Genomic DNA, 19,990 nt, shown 5'->3' with positions numbered 1-19,990 from the left:
GAAAGGGCTAAGTGTAACCCATGTAAGCAGAGACATGCACATGATACACTTTGATAAAAGATAAAATGAAGAGGAACTGAAATATGTGATTCACTGAATAAGAAGAAAGATCAAAAGCCGTTTTTTTAAAGCTGGCCCATTAGCCTCACTGACCCTCATACAATCAGTGAATAGAAGATCAATTATTTCCTCCTAACGCTAATAATATCCCATTGCCTAAGGTTAAATTCAGCATATTCACCACAGACTGAGACTGAAGGTGCAAAAGTCTACATGGTATACAATCCTGGTTAAGAGTGAAGCACTCTGGGTAAATCAAGAGCTTCTAATACTCCTGGTATAATAGCAGGAGTTTTGCAGAAGCTCATAGTCTGTTTTGGCCACCAAGGAATAACTAGAATTACGTTGGGCTGATTCCAGAAGATTTTGACTAGGACCTTATATAACAAGGGAATGTAGAGGAGTATATAGTAAAGTGGCTCCTGCAAGAGAACATTACTATTAAATTTGGTGACAAGCTTGATCTGCTGCAAGACAGGTATACCGGGCAATTTCCAGCACAGCAGAAAGATGCATCTTTGGTAAACCCAACACAGAATCGATAACTGGTTGATGCAACTATACATAACTTGTTAGAGGAATGATTCATGTGGTCTATAAGGCAGTTACTTCCAGCAAGATGAGCAGTCGCTCCTGGGGCTGTAACAAAGATACATGATAGGTCTCAGTATGCTTGGTCAACGTCATTCTGCTATTAACAGTATTGTGGAATGAAAACCACTGTGGTTCACTCAGTTCCACCATGTACAAACAGATCACCCATTCCCTCACTGAGAGTATGTGACACAGCAGTAATATGGATGGCACCAAGAAACTAAAAAATAGCAAATGCAATTGTTTAGCCCTGTGGAACTACTATTAGCATCTAGGTGTACAATGCAATGTAATTCCAGATAAAGAGTAAACTTGAGGAATGATTGCAAATGTTGGGGCAATACACATAGGATCTATAAACCAATCGGTTTTCTTTCAGGAACGAGAATCTTTTTGGCATGAAGTCTAGCACTGTCTAAATGCAGAAAGAAATGAAGCTGCATATTCTGAATGTGGGCTGCTGCTGGCAGAGCCTATGAACTTGTTGAGACAGGGAAATTTATCTGCCAAAGAAGCTCTGCCACCATGGGTAGAATCACTGGCATTAAAACTGCTTGGATCATGAGCTCATTCTTGAGGCTGTAGAACTAAGGTTTCCTGTGTAATTCAATGAGTAATTTATTTTAACATTAAACAGACTTTCAATTGGAGGATTCTCAGTTCTAGATCAACCCTCAATCTGCAGAGGACATTATGCCTCAATATAATCTGGTATTGTGTAAACATGCATCGCTCTGAAGTGTTAGAATAAACTGCTAAAGAAAATAATTAAGACAGACATCTTTAATAATTTGCAATACAGAAAAAGGAAGGCAGCATTGAGGTGGAACTTGTTGCTTATGGTATCTGGCCTTCTCAATCCACCACACACATTATTATCTTCTCTGTAAGCTATGTTTTGGACCACTTCCATAATCTCTGAGCTATCCTCCACATGTGCAAAAATACACCTTCATCCTGCATCCCACACAGAATCTCCAACTTTTTAGATGTTAGATAAATGGAAACTTTTTATTCCAAGGGTCCTCTGCCAACTGTGAGAGTGCAGGAAATATACAAATGATAACCTGAATGGTAATGTCAGACTGGACAAGATGGAACAGTGGATCTTCCACAGGTGGTTGGAGCTGTTTAATTTCCAAGTCCAAGCAAGAAGCCATCTGAACAATCTGTTCTGCATTGGACATAGTATCTTAAGTAGAAAACCCAGGGATTTAGTCATTAAAATCTGAAGTTGGGATGAGGAATAGGCAGCTGCAGATGCTATCAAAGAAGACTTGGATTCACATAGATGTTGAAGAAAGCAATGAAGAACAGACAGTGGTTTAGGTATGAGTGTCACATCAAGGATGAACAAAGCAGAAGGCAGAAGTTTCAGAGATGCCATTAAAGAGCTACTATCTCTGGCTATGAGATACAAAAGCATGATAACTGTTCACAAAATACCCTGCAGTGTTGGAGAAAATATCTACAGCTACAGGTGGAAATAGTCATGTCAAAGGGGGCAGACATGACTATCTCATAGACCAGAGAGGTTTCCAGAAGAGGAAGCTGTTACTAGGGATGCAACTTTTGAGTTAGCCAAAATGAACACACGCACACATACACACACATGCAAAAGAGGTCCTTTCTTTCATCTTCTGAGCCTCTTGTGGCTTTGTCTTAGAGAGTCTCTGAAATATGAAGGAAGTTACTGTACTAAAAACTATGGATTTCTTTCATATTTTATATTACTCTCTCCCATTTCCTTTATAACTGCTTAGAATGTTTAGGTCTTTGCCCTTTATCTGGTGGACTACTGTTGGTGCTGAACTGAAGCTATCAAATTGGAAAAAGGAAAAGCTATCTCCCAAGTTGCCCATACATTGGGGTTTTGTAGTATAGTGTGTATATTTTATTTTGATTATGATCATAATGATGATTTCTCTTTCTCCTCTGTATTGTTTCCTGCTGATGAACTAACTGGTGAGGATAATACCACGATGATACATGGAAACTTTAAATAACTGTTAATACATGTATAAGTCTGGGTGATTGGTTTTTCTTTCTCGTGTACTGTTATTGCTCAATTTTGAAGTGGATAATTTTCTACTGTCTTGCCCCTGCTTTTTTGGGACTAGTTTTGAGGACTTTACAGAACTTGATTTGGGCCTAGCACCAGAAACCAGAATGGTAAATTAGAAACAAAAAAAAAAACCCTGAAAGATTTGAATACTTTCAGGTTTACCAAAGAGTCTTGTATTAACTAAAAAGAACCCGAAACCAAAAGACAACTCCCTGAAAGACTCTGAAATGAAAGGAATACTAAAGTTTACCACCTGCACCTAGCTAACTACCAGTGGAAAGCCAAGGAAAAAGTAGCAATATGGTTAGGCTGACCTGGTAGGGCTGTTGTCAGAGTTTAGAAATCCCAGAGTGACAATTATCACCAAATCTATGCTTATCTAACTGCATGTTTCTGCACTAATTCATACAACAGTAATGAATACTTATTATAATAGCACCCAGTCAAACTTTCATTGTAGTAATTATTATAGGGCCATAATAATCCTCCCCAAAACAACCATACTGCTTTCAGCTTCTGCCAATAATCTGAAGTCTTTAGGCTTTCACTCCAGCCACTTCTGGGTTCTTCATATACTGACTTTTGCCTTCTTGATAGCCAAAAAAGGCATCTTACTCTTTTCAGAAGCTGTTCCCAAGTAACAGAACTGGATGGCCCAATTCCATCATCTCATTATATTTGAAACAAACAGCTAATAAGCAGATGAATATGGAATGTCTGTCTTACAACCAACTTCATGTCACACAATCCTTTCTCATAAAGTCAACATTACCTTAAGCAATGAAGCGAATTAGCAGCTGCTGGTCTGCTAGCTTGACCTTTAATATTGTAAAATTTCTTTGGTCTAAACATATGATACATCCCACACTTTACAACTAAAGTTCAGAACCAATATCTAATATATTTTAATTCTTATTACACATACAGCAGCTTCATGTACCTTATCACAAGTTAAAAAAGAAAGCTAAGGTTCACACTGACTTTATTTTTTAAGGTAGGTTTTATCTTTAACTTTTACATAGTTACTGTGCTCCTCAGCCACATGTGTGCATTCACATACTGTACATATACTGTAAATACATACACACATGCAAACACACAAAACATGGTTTCCAGCCTGTTAGGCTGCACTAATTTAAAATTTCCACCACCTCTGCTCCAGCTATAGCCCCAGTTGTCTGACTGCCTGCAGTTACAAGCAATCCAAAATTTTCTTACTTCCTAAAAGTTTAAAGATTATATATTTCCTCCCAAAAGATTGTGAATGATAGGAATGAACATTTATAACATGTCTCAGTTTGCCATATAGCTTGTCATCCACTGCCAAAATAGTGTCCTGTAAACATACACATTTGTATGGACAATTATGGCAGCTGTTTTGAACTTGACTGCAAGAGTGCACTACTGTACTCTTCCTGTTCTACGTCACCTGATGAGTCTAGCTATGAACCACTCATCAAAGTTTCTATGATTTTTGATGAAATACAAAACATTTGGGCAAAGTGGTAGACTGGAATCTGAATTTTAACAGCCACTCCAGCAAAACCTCCTCAGATTATACTTGTACACTTCATTTGTTTGGGGTAGACACTTTGTATCATTTATTGAGTAGAAATTCTGCATCTTTATGGTCTGCTAAAACTACAGTAAGCTACACAGTTCTTTAAAAAATCATACAGAAGGCCTGAGAATAAGTCTGTTCCACATTGTTCTTATTCATTCAAAAATAGACTTTAATATTACCTTTATAAAAAAAATTCTTTTGCTCCTATATCGTTTAACATAGTAGCACAGTCACACAATTTGCCACTTACCTGCATGTCACACTGAAATATGAACTGTCCCTTTTTATATCCAATTGAGCAATATTTAAATTGTATGTCTCAAGAGTTCAAAATCAAGACTGGTAGTCTGTATGTAACTATTCTCATAACTTTTTTTAGGCCATTCACTTATTTTTGGCCTTCAAATTGTATTTCAGATGGAAGCAGGAACAGACCACCTTGAGACTACATGCTTCCTCATGATTCTTTTCCAAAGTTAATGTGAATTAGAAGGCAAAGTTGATGACTTAAACTGGGGGATTGCAACATGGAATCCACTGAAAAATGAACGCATGGCTAACCCTCCCTCCCCTTGAACAAAAACAGCTGCTTACCTATTCCAAAGTTAACTTTCCCCCAGATGAACAGAAGAGGATCACAGAGCACAGGAGCCCAAGGACCACTCCCATCTCTCAGATGTCCAAAAAACAAAAAAATTGTTTTTGTTCTTAACTGTAAGTAGATCTTTAAAGTATGGGAGAGATGAGACATACACAGTCACTTAAGCACTGTTCTGTATATCTCTGACACAACCCTATGACAGTATTCACTTCCAGCTTTCCCTCTGGCTTCTGACTTTTAGTGCCTATTTGCAAAATTAAAGGCAGAAAATGGGAATCAGCAGCACTCTAGACTTAATTTTGATTTCTTACAGCTTAACTAGATAATGTCAGGTTCAAGGAAAAGATATACTAACTTACCTAAAACACACAATGGGGGATCGATCACACAATAGCACAGACCAAGTTTTCAAATTAATAAGTCTAACTCACTTTATTTTCTCCACTGCACCCACTGTTGTTATCATTATCTTCACCCTCACCCTCCTCCTCCTCCTCCTCCTCTTCTTCCTCTTCTGGTAGTGGTACAGTACCATCATAGCCATAAAGGCTAAGAAGCTCATGAATTGGCATATCACCTTCCTAAAAAGAATTAAAACAGGAAATTATAATATTTTCACCAATTTCATACCAGTGCTGCGATTTTCAGGTTGACTCGTGAACAGTGGCACCAGTTGCCCTCCCACCCCACCTCCAAAAGCAGATGTCAGCCTGTACAAGTTGTCCTTTCGCTACCTGTCCTGCTTAAGATAAAGCAGAGACAAGATGAAACATTTATGCAGTCTGATGTGGCAATAGCACAACAATGAGGCTACAGCACAACAACCTATACTGCCAAGCAAGAGACAGTAATCATTCCTTTGGCATATTTCCTGCCCCACACAGGCAGGGAAAAGTGGAATATCAACTGCTGCTACTTTCATTAGATTTTCTGAAGTAGCAAGCAAATTCAGGATAGGAATGCAACAACTGGAGCAGAGGTTGGGTGGTCTCTCTCTTAGTTAAGTTAAAAGCTTGTTATGCACACAAATTGCAATAAATGCTTGACAGAAAGACTACCAATGGAACTATAGATGGAAAAGAGTGTATATTGAATGAAATGAGAATATTTGATCTTCAATACTACAACACATGTATGTAATCCAGCTGTAAGTATTTTGGAAAAGGTGTTTCTTTTTTTAAAAAAGTACATGAAAACATTGTTGTGATTGAAGCAGCATAAATAGTGAAATCTGCTACAATAATTTATTTACTGAAACAGGTATTTTTCTCTACAAGAGGGTTTTTATAAGTCAGCAACACATTACACATCTCATTTAGTCAACAAATATGTTAATCCCAATCAATGAACAACTTTAGAGGAAAAGAAGAATGAAATAAAAATAAAACACAGCATTATATTTTTCCAATTTCTAATATAAAAATTATTAACAAATGAATTCAATGTTTTTACAACTTTTGATTGATGCTTTCAGAGTATCATCAAATAAATGTATAATCCATACCAGCTGCAGATTTTTTAAATCTCTGTTTAATCAAACGATATGAATGCTCAAATATAAGAAAATTAACTAGTTCTTCAAGCATAGTATATCCCAGGGGATAGCCTCCATTCTGTGTACATGTCAACCCGAAGCCATGTGTACATTATATTGTGACATACACTGGGCCTGGTCTACTATATATTTAAAGTTAAAGCTTCTGACCTTCCTTGTCTACTTTATATGAACTGGAAATTAGACTGCCATATTTAATTTTGCCACTAAGCAACTTCACCATTCTGAAGAGACACACCGTTCCTTGCTGTTACCTGTCACACAGCAGAAAGTATGAGGAAATGTGTCATATAAATTAGACAGAATGTCTATTGCCTGGCAGCAATTCTTTTTACTACATTGGCAATATACCCTTCATTCCCCGTGCCAAACGAGGTTTACCTCATCATTCCTCTGATTTTAAAAAGTAAAAGCTTAGTAACTCACTGTAGGACATATTTAATAAACAAATTACCGGCTTTTTTTAGTCCAGAATCACATGACTGAAACATATTTTCCAGAAATAGACATCTGCATCAAGCACTACCCAAACAAACTAATTTTAATTCGTTATGCTTTAAATAATCTTATAATTCTATGTTCTTATATCTAGTCCAAAACAACATTAATCTCTTGGTTACATAAAGATAAAAATCTCAAAATTATAATTAAAAAACTTAACAATAAATCAACTATCTTATAAGCAAATAGCAGCTGAAATCCTGCTGCATAAATGCCATAACTTAGAAATGAATCTGCTGTAAATTAAGAAATTACTGTAGAGATTATCTTTATACACTGAGTTGTGTGACTTGGTGTGCACCAGATAATGGCTAGACCGACTTCTTAATTTATGGTAATTCATCTCTAAAATCCCCACCTGCATAACTGTGAAACAGGATTTCAGCCAGTTTATACTAAATAGCTCATGGGAACTTTATACTAGATAAATGCTAATTTTATTTATGTATTTATGTATGTATTTATGTATTTAACTAACTAACTAGCTAACTAACTTGTATCCAGCCCATCTAGACTGTGTCTACTCTGGGCGGCTCACAACAAAATAGAATAAAAAATAATTTAAAATATCAACAACAATTTCACAGCATTAAGCATATCATTCAATATGGGAGATAAGAGATAAATCAGGTGGTTGTATTACTTTATGCTGGTGCAAGTGGTAATCTCAGCAGTGAATTGCCAATAGTTAAGGAATCCAAGCTTGATGCATGCCAAGTCATTTATTTTGTGGATGATCAATTCAAATGCTGATTTCTTAAGCAGTGGAATCCATCACTGAGATTTACATCATTTGACTTACGACAGGTTCTGTTAGTATGTAGCAGAATTCTTCTCACTGTAAGTGTCCACATTCCTTATCTGTATTAGAAGACTGAATAAGAAGAGGGAGCATATAGATCTAACATTCCTCTTACAACCCCACTAGATTTTTTACATTTTTCTACTGAGACAGAGGATGATTTAATAAGACAGGGCAACATTCAGAGCCATGGAGACCTGAATCCTCTCCTATGATTTTCCCCCAAAACTTTTTAAAGGGACCTTTTTAAAAAACTGAAATAATCCCTTGTGCCCTCTAGTGGCAAAAACATATATTTTTAAACGACGAGACTTGGTGTCCCTCAAAAAATGGCAAAATGGCCATCTACATGGCACAAGGATAATTTTTTTAGCCTTTTCCCCTCAAAGTTTTAAAAATGAGTTTATGCAACTGCTAGTGCCCCCCCAGGAGTGCTGGGTAGCACACATGAGGTGTAGGATGCCACACATGGTCCAAAGGCTGCAGGCTGCCCACTCTTGATCCAATATGTACTAAACAATATTTGTTTACTGTTTTTTACCCTCTCTTGCTACTAGAAGTTTAAATACCACAAATCTTGAGTTTCTTACATTTATTCCTCACAATAGGATCATCATAAAAATATATGCATGCAGATAAATTTACTGTAAAATCAGGAGAGTGCCTGATACATGGAGCAATGCTCATGTAATGTGGATGGGTATGGAGGAATTATTATGCTTTCCACTCAAATGCCATTTGATAGCTGAAGATTCACTAGTAGTTCTGCCTCTGTGATAAATATGTCCTTCCAGGCAACTGATCATTAATGGTACCTCCAAGATTTGCCTGCAACAAGAATGTGAGTAATACAATTCTGAAGTTATCTTTCAAAATATGTTCTCATATTTACCCTTGTAAGATCTTCTATTTCAGAACTGAAGTTTGTTTCACCTTCCATCATTTCTTCCTCTTCTAATGTTCGTTCATCATCAAAATCGTGAACCAGCATGTCAGCCGTTGGGTCAAATTCATGGTCCTCTGATGTAGTGGACCCTCCTACAATTTAATTAACAATTTCAAGGTTGATCACATTATAGCTGCAAGATCATTGTTACTTTATGTCAGTAATTTTAAATCCAAAACAAAGAGAGAAATTCTGCAAAACTAAATATCTAAATAAATAATATAACAATAATGCAGATAAGATACCAGCATATGGACTAAAAAAAAAGCAAACAGTGATTATCCTATACATGCTTATTCAGAATACCAGTAAGTTTATGATTTACTCCAAAGTAAGCTGAGTATAGGATTAGGGTGGAAAAAGGTTTATAAATTTCACCTTGTGTTCTGAAAGAACTGCAATTGATTCCCCCAATCAAAAGAAGACATAAGCACTTCAATGCCCATTAAAAAAAGAAGCAATAAGTACTGAAAAGCCCACAGAAGAGAAAACTATTATGTCAGGATGCTTCCCGTTTGAACAGCATACATCAAGAATTCCAACTTGGTAATGAGAACAGATTCATACTTTCTTACAAGGTGAATTTGATTTAAACCAAATCAATTTAAACCACAATTTAAATCACTAGTCAGTAAGCATTTTGTTTAAAAATCTGTTTAAAATTTTTTAAATCAGATTTTTGATTTAAATGGGATTTTTACCTTAATAGGATTTTTATGTAAATCAATTTTTTTAAATAAAATGCTTACTGACAAGTGATTTAAAATTGTGATTTAAATCAAATCCACCCTGCTTTCTTGTGATGTGCTATAAAATATTAAAGACCATGAGTTTTTAAAGTAAAAGTTTCAGTTTACCAAAAGCAACTCTTATATCACTGAAAAATAGAAGTTCCACATGAATGACAGAAGGTCTTGGTACCCATAATATTTTCACTTTTCTGCATGGACTACCTAGTGAGTTTTGGATCTTAAAAAAGCCTTCCACAAATGTCATGAGGCTCCAAAAGGTTGTATGAATCTTGCGGGGGCACATAATATTTGAAAACAGGAATGGGAAAGCTAAAACCTTGCAATACAAACAGAACTCTGTAAATAGTTCTTTGAATACAAGCCATTAAGTAGGAAATTGTAAATGAAGATGGTTTTCAGGGCCAAAATGTAATACTAATGGTAGCATTGAAATTTTTGTGTCTCCAGTGTTGAGAGTTGGGCCTGACACATTTGAAGGGGACCGCAGACTGAAAACAATTCTTCACAATACACTACTTATATGGTTTGTTATATAATTTATACAATCCTGATTCTGCCAGTATTGCTTTATTATTGTGTTTATGGCCATGACCAAAGAAAGGCAGAGAACAGAATCATAGAATCATTAAAAAATGAAGTTGGAAGAGGCTACAAGGCCATCAAGTCCAACCCTCTGCTCAATGCAGGAATACAATCAAAGCATATCTGCCAGGTGATTACCTAATTTTTTCTTGAATGCCTCCAGTGCTGGAGCACTCACCAACTCCTGAGGTAACTGGTTCCACTGTCATACTGCTCTAACAGTTAGGAAGTTTTTCCTGATAGTCAACCAAAATCTGGCTTCCTTTAACTTGAGCCCATTGTTGCGTGTCCTGCACTCTTGGATGATCGAGAACAGAACAGTTGAGCTAGAAGATTTTTCAGCACTGCACAGCAGGTTTTCAGTACTGTACATGGAAAGCAGAAGGAACAGAGATTCTCCCCATTCTATATGTGCCTGTAGAAGTGCTTCTGCCACCTCTGCAACCAAAACTGGATTAGTGGAATTCTTTCATGGGAAAGGCATGCTTTCTGTCCTGCATTCCCTTCAACCCTGATGTGTAACTTTCTGGCACACTTGACTAACAGACAAATATATTCTCCATTCCAACCAATGTGTCAACCAGGCATTAAGCATGAAGATGCTTGCCCTAGCTTATACAACATGAGACGGATAGTGCTTGATACATTGTTAAAACTGAAGCTTCTTCCAGACTCTAAAACTCCACTTGGTAAATGATCAGGGGAACAGTGTTTACCACTACCATGTTTCCTGAAAATAAGACCTAACCTGAATATAAGCCCTAGTATGATTTTTCAGGATGCTCATAATATAAGCCCTACCCTAAAAATGAGCCGCAGTTAAGTGAAACCCCGCTCTCCACCACTGTGCAGCAACCAGAAGATGACATGACTGCATTTGCATAAATGTAGATTGTTGTACATGAAAAAAAACAAACAATATGCCCTGAAAATAAGTTCTAATGTGCTTTTGGGAGCAAAAATTAATATAAGACCCTGTCTTATTTTCAGGGAAACACGGTACTCTTCTCAAATGTTCTCCAATTTAAGATCAAACTGCTGCAGGAGTCTTTGGTGATTTAGCCAAAACTATTTCACATGAAGTCTTCCTTATTTATGGATTGATCCCAATATACAAACTACCAGAAAATGTTAAAACAGGTCAACAGGAACCTTTCCATTACAGTATGCTTTGAAACCTCATAGTTCCCAACACCACAAACACATGAAATCTGCACTTGTCAATACACAGTAGACAGTGCTGTATCTATACAGTGGGGTCTTGACTTGAGAACTTAATCCGTATTGGAAGGCAGTTCTCAAGTCAAAAAGTCTGTAAGTCAAGTCTCCATTGACCTACAGTGCATTGAAAACCGATTAATCCCGTAACAGGCCGTTTTTGTTCTATTTTGGTTTTTTTCTGGTCTGTAAGTCAAATTTCAGTCTGCAAGTCAAACCTAAATTTTGCGGCCAGAGAAGTCTGTAACTCAAAAAGTCTGTAAGTCAAGCCGTCTGTAAGTCAAGGGTCCACTGTAGTACAGCTAGGACATTAAAACATTTAAATTCATAATATAAAATCTTAAATATTTAACTTTCTAAATGGGTGTGTGTAAGTATAGTTCACTCTCTGCTATTCCAGATACTTTTGGGAGGTACCAGGCTACCATTTTCAGAATCCGCAATATCCACAAATGATGGTCTATGACCACCAATTTGCAGATTCTTGCTTAAGCACAATGAACGGTGGGTAATTAGCAGATGGCAAGCCCAGAACACTGACTGCCATAAGACACAGCCACTTGATCCCTTGCCTCACTTTCATTTTATGTGATACAGTATAAAAACAAAATAACATTTTACCTGGGCTTCCTGACTCAACAGAAGGCTATCCAAAGAAAAAAGAAAAGAAAAAAGTTAGCAATGAGCAACACAAATTATTTAGCAATACATGAGAAATGCTAAAAATTTCTTTATTTGTACATACTAAACTTGCAATTAAGAAACTTGGAAGAATTAACTGGTTTATAAGTTTTATGGGTAAAATGTTAGATTGACTCGTGTTTACTTCTCCCCCTTGCATCCTTTTGTTTTATTTTACTACAAAATTATACAATAAAAAATAAAAATCTGGTCATAAAAGTGAACTTTAAACCCGGAATCCTGTTAAACCCAAAACTGAATAACTCATTCACTTGATTGTTTTAGCTGTCATGTGCTTAGACATATCCACATACTTGGCTGTCCATTCAGATGCATAACCAGATTGGTGACAGATGACCATAAAACTGGAAAAACCATTTGTACAATTTCCTTATGCAAATATGGTATTTTGCAATAGGATTTTGTCCTAATTTTTTATAAAAATTCTCAGAGAAAATTATCTATTATCAAATAAAGAAGCAAGTAAGATAAATCGAACAGGACAGAACATTGGATTTAGCCTTAAATTCTATACAGTAAATACAGAGCACTAAAGGGAGGAATTTAAGAGCCTAGAAATAGATTTATGGATGCATGGAAAAAATGTGGGATGAGTAAGAGAAAATTTGATTCTAGATTAACATCAGTGAGAAAAACAACAAAGTAGCAGGAAGAGAATTGGAGATCCAGAAGTTCAATGTTTAGGAACTAAACATATCTAAGAATGTGGATTGTAACTCCCCAAAGTGTATATTGAAATAAATCTGTCAGTCTTAAAGACAACACAATAATAATAATAATAATAATAATAATAATAATAATAATAATAATAATAATAATAATAATAATAATAATAATAATAATAATAATAATAATAATAATAATGGCAGAGCTGAAAGGGACATTGAGTCCAGCCTGTGAAGGAAGTACAGTGGGAAATAGAACTCCCAACCTTTGTCTCCAAAGCCAGATAGCTAAACCACTGAGCTATCCACCACTGAGCTAGCACAATATATTTAATTTTTGTTTTTGTAATAAACAAGGAAATAAAGTTCTCAAGAAAAGAAAAGCAGCTAAAAAAGGAAGTTGAGGAGCTGACAAACTAAATACAGTGGTGCCTCGACTTACGAACATCTTGACATACAACCATTTCGAGTTGCAACCAGTTCCGACCACAAAATTTTGCTTCGACTTGCGGTCGGAGCTTCGAGTTGCGACCGGAAAAGGGCAGGGGAAAAAGGAGAAAAAATTTGCTAACCGTTGGTAGGTGAAGACGCTGCATCTTTATAGCTCTTTCACCCCAATGATTAGAGTGAGTGCGTCGCAGGAGGCTTTGGACTGCCTGCAGCTGCTTTCTGAATAAGTACATTTACAGCTGTAAATATGGCTGTCCTGCGAAGCATGGGTCCAGAAAACACAGGGCAGCCATTGTGTGAAGCCGATGATCAGCTGTAAAAATTGTCATCTTGTGAACAAACGGTTCGCGAATCACGGACCTAATCAATGTCCAGCAAAAATCCCCCATTGGAATTACTGTTTTGCGAATCTCTATAGCGGTTGCAAAAAGTCATCGTTAAGCGGATTCGTCATTTAGCGGGGTTGTCGTTTTGCGAGGTACCACTGTATCTGGGTTGTCCAGGACATCCAGATCTTTCTGGTATAATTCCTCTGTGTATTCTTTCCACCTCTTCTTGATGTCCTCTGCTTCTGTTAGGTCCCTACCATTTTTGTCCTTTATCATGTCCATCTCTGCACAAAATGTTCCTTTAATATCTCCACTTTTCAAACAGATTTCTGGTTTTTCCCTTTCCATTCTTTTCCTCTATATCTTTGCACTGTTCATTTAAGAAGGCCCTCTTGTCTCTCCTTGCTATTCTTCGGAAGTCTGCATTCAATTTTCTGTACCTTTCCCTATCTCCCTTGCATTTATTTTGTTTCCCTTCTCTTCTCTGCCATTTGTAAGGCCTCGTTGGACAGCCACTTTACTTTCTTGCATTTCCTTTTCTTTCAGATGGTTTTTGTTGCTGCCTCCTGTACAATGTTACGAGCATCTATCCATAATTCTTCAGGCACTCTGTCCACCAAATCGAGTTCCTTAAATCTGTTCTTCACGTTCACTGTGTATTCATAAGGGATTTGGTTTAGATTATACCTGACCAGCTCAGGGGATATTCCTACTCTCTTTAGTTTAAGCTTGAATTCTGCTATAAGAAGATGATCAGAGCCACAATCAGCTCCAGGTCTTGTTTTTGCTGACTGTATAGAACTTCTCCATCTCTAGATGCAGAGAATATAATCAATCTGATTTCGGTACTGCCCATCTGGTGATGTCCATGTGTAGTCTCCTCTTGTGTTGTTGGAAAAGAGTGTTAGTGATGACCAGCTTGTTCTCTTGACAAAACTCTATTAGCCTTTGCCCTGCTTCGTTTGAACTCCAAGGCCAAACTTACATGTTGTTCCTTTTATATCTTGACTCCCTACTTTAGCATTCCAATCCCCTATAATGAGAACATCTTTCTTTGGTGTCAGTTCTAGAAGGTGTTGTAAGTCTTCATAGAATTGGTCAATTTCAGCCTCTTCAGCATTGGTGGTTGGTGCATAAACTTGGATTATTGTGATGTTAAATGGTCTGTCTTGGATTTGTATTGAAATCATTCTATCATTTTTGAGATTGTGTCAGAGTACAGCTTTTCCCACTCTTTTGCTGACTATGAGGGCTACTCCATCTCTTCTATGGGATTCTTGCCCACAATAATAGATATGATAATCGTCTCAATTGAATTCATCCATTACCGTCCACTTTAGTTCACTGACACCCAGGATGTCTATGTTTATTCTTGCCATCTCCTGTTTGACCACATCCAGCTTGTCAAGGTTCATAGTTCTTATGCAGTATTTTTCTTTGCAGCATCGGACTTTCCTTTCACTTCCATGCACGTCTGCAACTGAGTGTCCTTTCAGCTTTGGCCCAACCACTTCATTAGCTCTGGAGCTACTTGTCCTCCGCTCTTCCTCAGTAACATGTTGGTCACCTTCTGACCTGAGGGGCTCATCTTCCAGCATCATATATTTTAGCCTTTGTTTCTGTCCATGGAGTTTTCTTGGCAAAGATACTGGAGTGGCTTGCCAGTTCCTGCTCCAGTTGGATCGCGTTTAGTCAGAACTCTCCACTATGATCTGTCCATCTTGGGTGTCCCTGTACGGCCTAGCCCATAGCTTCTCTGAATTACTCAAGCCCCTTTTCCATGACAAGGCAGCAATCCATGAAGAGGCTTGAATTATTCAGTAATAGAACTTGGCAATATGAAGAAAAATATCTAATCAAATTCTAAAGATGATATTGCAGATGATTCCTTTAAGATTCATAGTATATGTTCATGAAGCTTATCGGGAGGAGAGGTAAAGGAAGTAATATTAGATTCTGCACGTGGAATGAGATGATCAACGAAACTGCTATCTACTAAAGCAAGAGATGTTGTATTAAAATGTTCTTGCTTCAAACTTACAAATTAAATTTAAAAAAGAGCAGATCCCAGGATAGCAAAGACAGTAATTCAAGCCTTTGAACATATTAATCACAGAATTTCATTTTTAAAAAATATAACAATGTACTATAGGGCTTCAGGAATGTCCTCCTCAAGATCAGTGGAACCTGTGGTTGCCATGGAAACAGGACTCTGGGGATTCAACTTGTTTTAAACAGTACTCTTTTCTGGCTTGACTGTCATTCTTCCCAGTATTAAGTTTATTTCTTGTACATTGGAACTGTAAATGTCCAGGCTGGCCACAATTGTAACACCTATAATTCCTTCTCTCATTCTGAGATTTGGTAAACTTTTCCTCGGAGTTCACTTGGTTCAGAGGACTAGGTCGTATTAATTTAGCTGAGGCACCACCCTGGCCTTCATTCCCTGTTGTTTTACTGTGGTACTGTTTGTTAAAAGATTGGTTGAAGAATTTCTTATGGTAGTCCCAGGTTGGCTTGTTAACTTTTGCCTCAGAGAATCTGGGGTCTTTGTACTCTCTAATGTGATCTGCCTGTTCACCAGCTTCTATTAGAGTTTTAGGATTTTTGTCCCTAACTAGATAACGCAATTCCCAAGATAAAATAGAGTAAAATTGTTCTAAACCCATCACAATTTTCTAGAGAAGTAACTTTTTCACGTGTCATCCATTTGTCCAGATACTAGTGTAACTTAGATACCAACTGAGCATACGATTCTTCAGGCCTTTCAGTAAGGGCACAACATTTTCGCCTGAGATGTTCTGCATTTATGCAATATCTGAAAAATACCATTTTTCTATAGGCTTCAAAATCTCTAGCCTGTTCTAGGGGAATCTGAGAATAAATCTCAAGCAATTCTCCACTTTGTGACCTCAAAACAATCATCCTTTCACTATCTCGGATATTACAGTCCCAGCACATGTGCTCAAAAGTGATAATAAAAGATTCAGTACAGTCCCTTTTCTTATATTGGGGAAATTTCTTAAGATCAATTTTAGCCAGAATTCCTCCATTGGAGCTGTTATTATTGTTGTTATTTTGAGAGGTTATTTCTAATTGTCTCATTTGTAACTGAAATTCCCTTTCTTTCTATCTATTTTCTTGCTCAGCTGCCATGTGTCTGGCCTCCTGCTCAGCTTTGAGCTGTAGTTCCTGAGTCTCAGCTCTGGCTTTTTCTCTAACTTCTAATTCCCTGGTTCTCTCTCTGATCTCCAATTCTTTCAATTTAAATTCCTGTTGAAATTTCCATTTTGAAACTCTTGAGAGCTTAAGATACCTGGTCTTTCTGAGGTATTTTCCTCAGTCTCTAACTGTTCTCCTTGAGTTAAAGGGTCTCCATTTCCCTCCATTTCCTGAGGTACTAAATTTTGTGCCTCTTGAGACTCAGATTCCACTGTTACTGGTCTTTTAGTTCCTTTGGGAGGCATATTTATCTGAGTTACTTATTCTAGAATGTGTGTTTCTATTGATTTTATTATGGACCTGTCTTCCTTCTTTTACTTCCAGTCACTGAAATGATTTCTATTTCAAGCAAAGGCTTTTTCTTCTATTCCCTCAGATCTGCTCTGACCCCTCGCTTCTGCTTTTTCCACAAGCGCTCCCTAAACTCTTAAAGCTTTGAATCTTAAGCTAGCCCACTGGGTCTTCAAATCTTGAGGTAAATACACAGGAATTATCTCTCTGAGTCGTTCCCTATCTTAGACACCCCACAGATCTGGGTTCAGAAGCCCCCACCTCTAAGCTGTAGTGAGGAACCAAACTTCTTTGCCACAGACCTCTGTCTAAAAGGTACCCTTGACTCAAGAAAAATTCTTTTTAACCTCAGGCTTGACTGGATTTCTTCGTATCCAAATTCAGGCTTCACTGGATTCCTTTGTATGCAAACTCGGGCTTCACTGGATTTCTTCGTATGCCAAACTCAGGCTTCACTGGATTCTTTCATATCCCATCGCTGGACACCAATTGTGGTGTTCACCCTCGTGCCCCTTGCCTGATCCCCCAAACACAGAGCACACGAAGGCAAACTACTACTCCTTTTTTACCCCGCTACCACCAGTTGATCACTAAATCAACATTAATTAGGGAAGGATGAAGATGCAGGTCCAAACTTCACTGTCTTTTAAATAAACCGTTTTTATTGATTACAGATGTCTGAATATTAATCACAGGTAACTTCTATTATCATCAATCTCACCCTTCTATTTATCATTACAGTTCTTACTCACTTTTCACTCTAATCACACCGCAGATCTCCCAAATACCACACTCTATCTCCTTCTCCACTCTCTCACTCTGACTCTGACTGACTCCTCACTCTCTGACTCCACCTCATTATTACATCTCTCGGCTCTGCCTCTCAGCAACATTAGCCTGAAACATGAATATTCATATCTACTTAACATAATAAGGGTGAATGCTACATAGACTTCAGAGGGGTTAATGAGGAACTGAGGAAGTTGAATATTAGACAGAGGTAGAGATGTCCATTTATTAATTTGTCAGAAAGTGAGAAAAGCTGTTTTGATTTGAAGAAGACAACAGTTTATAGATTACATAAATATTATTTACAAAATGGGAGAAGAAAAAAAGAGCGGGAAACTTATTTTAGGTTATACTTTGCCTTTGAACAGCCCCAAATTGCCACACCAGTCCTGTTTTCAGATATTAAAGATTCTGCTAAGGCTCTGTAAGACGCCTCAGAACCTGAGGGTGGGGGTGAAGGAATAGGAAACTTTAAATTGGAGTTTAAAACCCATACGTGATTATATCATCAGACTACAAAGGCATAAACTTACACAACAGGGTTTTAGCCAGTGATGTAGGAGATAATCAAAAGAAAATAGGCAATCAAATACAGTGTATAATTTTGTTCAATATTGGCTTAATGACCCAATCAAAAAAGAGAAGAAAAATACAAAATACTTTTAATGTTCTCACTAACTCAGTTAAACACAGAATAATGTTAAAATTATGTAAATATAAGTTTAATTAATTTTCCTTTAAAAAGGAATAACACTGAAACACAAATATTTCTTCAAGTTTAATAAATGCGAGTGACATTTTCTTACAAGAACCATGATAAAAATATTTACTGCTCTTTAATGAAGCAGCTGAAGGGCGAAGTGGATAAAAATCATTTTTTTAAGAAATCAAGTTGATTTAAATAAAAATTTGATTATTTAAATAATTAAAAATTCAATTTATTAAATTTAAATTGTGATTTAAATTAATTTAATTTAAAGCAAATCCACCCTAGAAGGGTACTTCACACCCTCTCTCTCTAAAACAAAACAGGTTGAAATAAACACACAAATACCTGCATATATAATAAATTTGAGAAAACAGCACAAGATAATTATGGACACTTTGATTTTGCTGTATGGTAGTGCTAGGAAAAAAAATGCAAAAGACTAAATCCGGGTTTAGTCCCACTGAAATCAATGGGCTGTGTCAAGGATCTACTACTGAGGAGTAATAAGACTGATATTTTGCTTATGGTCCAAATATTAAACATGCAGAACTGTTAAAAAGCTTCATAAATTCTTAACGGAAGTGGTAGAAGATCAACATGCTAGCTCCTATATTATATAGATCAGTTTTTGCAAAAGCAAAACAAGACAGCACTTCAAATAGGAACAAACATTTTGTGTTCAAGATACAATCTTATACTCTTCAAACTACAGAGCTAGATAAGCCTATCCACAGAAACAAAATAATACCTTTTAATATATATTGCTCTTATTAATGAGCTGATTTTTTGTTCCTATTTCCTCTGAATTAGTAATAGATGTGATTTCTGTTAACTGTTGTAGCAAAACTTGCTGGATAGCTGAATGGCTTAGGTCCCTGTTTAGGAGTTCAATTCCACACTGTGCCTCCTTGAGAGGGGCTGAACTCAATGATCCACAAGCTTTGCAGTACAAAGGTGGTGGTAGTGGTGGTTGTTATCATCACCAACACCATCATTAATTTAATCCATAAGCAAAAAAATGAATAAATAAAATAAAAATAAAAAATAAAAAAACCCTGAAATGGAATATTCAATTCAACAATACTGAAAGAGTCTGACACTACGAGGAATATCTAGTTAAGTCTTGCTCAGAACTGAAAGAGAATCCACAGATTAACCATATATGCATGTGCTGCTATCTGACTCCAATCACATTCTTACACATAGGGTTGCCAAATTTCTTAATGCTGCAATGGGCATTAGAAAAAGGACCCTAAAAGCGGATGAGCCTCTGTAGTTAGAGCATGGTTTGCTAGAAATTCTGGAATTGCTGGAGATGTTTTGATGCTGTTGTTGTTTATCTCAGAACCAAGTATTGGCATTTGATCCCAATATTTTTGTATACCTCAGTATATTTATATATATAAATAATAATAATAATAAATATATATTTATATATTTTGATGTTTTATTTGTGGCTGGTCTTTGACCGTAATAAAGTTTTATCTATCTATCTATCTGTCTATCCGTCTATCCATCCATCCATCCATCCATCCATCCATCCATCCATCCATCCATCTCTGTCTGTCTGTCTGTCTGTCTGTCCGTCCGTCC

At 36.8% G+C, this 19,990-nt stretch overlaps 1 protein-coding gene across 5 annotated transcripts in view; it reads right to left on the bottom strand.

Moving 5' to 3' along the window:
* The window catches only part of MIER1 (MIER1 transcriptional regulator), a 56,202-nt gene that overhangs the window by 24,497 nt on the left and 11,715 nt on the right, over positions 1–19,990 (bottom strand). For 3 of the 5 annotated variants that reach the window (XM_072997787.2, XM_020806092.3, XM_072997784.2), the window contains exons 2-4: positions 11,862–11,886; positions 8,635–8,780; positions 5,316–5,465 (exon numbers count right to left, since the gene is read on the bottom strand). In XM_072997787.2, coding sequence (XP_072853888.2) covers positions 5,316–5,465; positions 8,635–8,733 — 249 coding nt within the window. In that variant the 5' untranslated portion in view covers positions 8,734–8,780; positions 11,862–11,886. The remainder of the gene's footprint in view (positions 1–5,315; positions 5,466–8,634; positions 8,781–11,861; positions 11,887–19,990) is intronic. The other 2 variants (XM_072997785.2, XM_072997786.2) reach the window with 2 other exon arrangements.

The sequence above is a fragment of the Pogona vitticeps genome, chromosome 4 (assembly GCF_051106095.1).
Source record: "Pogona vitticeps strain Pit_001003342236 chromosome 4, PviZW2.1, whole genome shotgun sequence".
Classification (NCBI taxonomy): Eukaryota; Metazoa; Chordata; class Lepidosauria; order Squamata; family Agamidae; genus Pogona; species Pogona vitticeps.
Note: the sequence above shows the minus strand (reverse complement) of the source record. Positions and strands in the feature narration are given on the sequence as shown.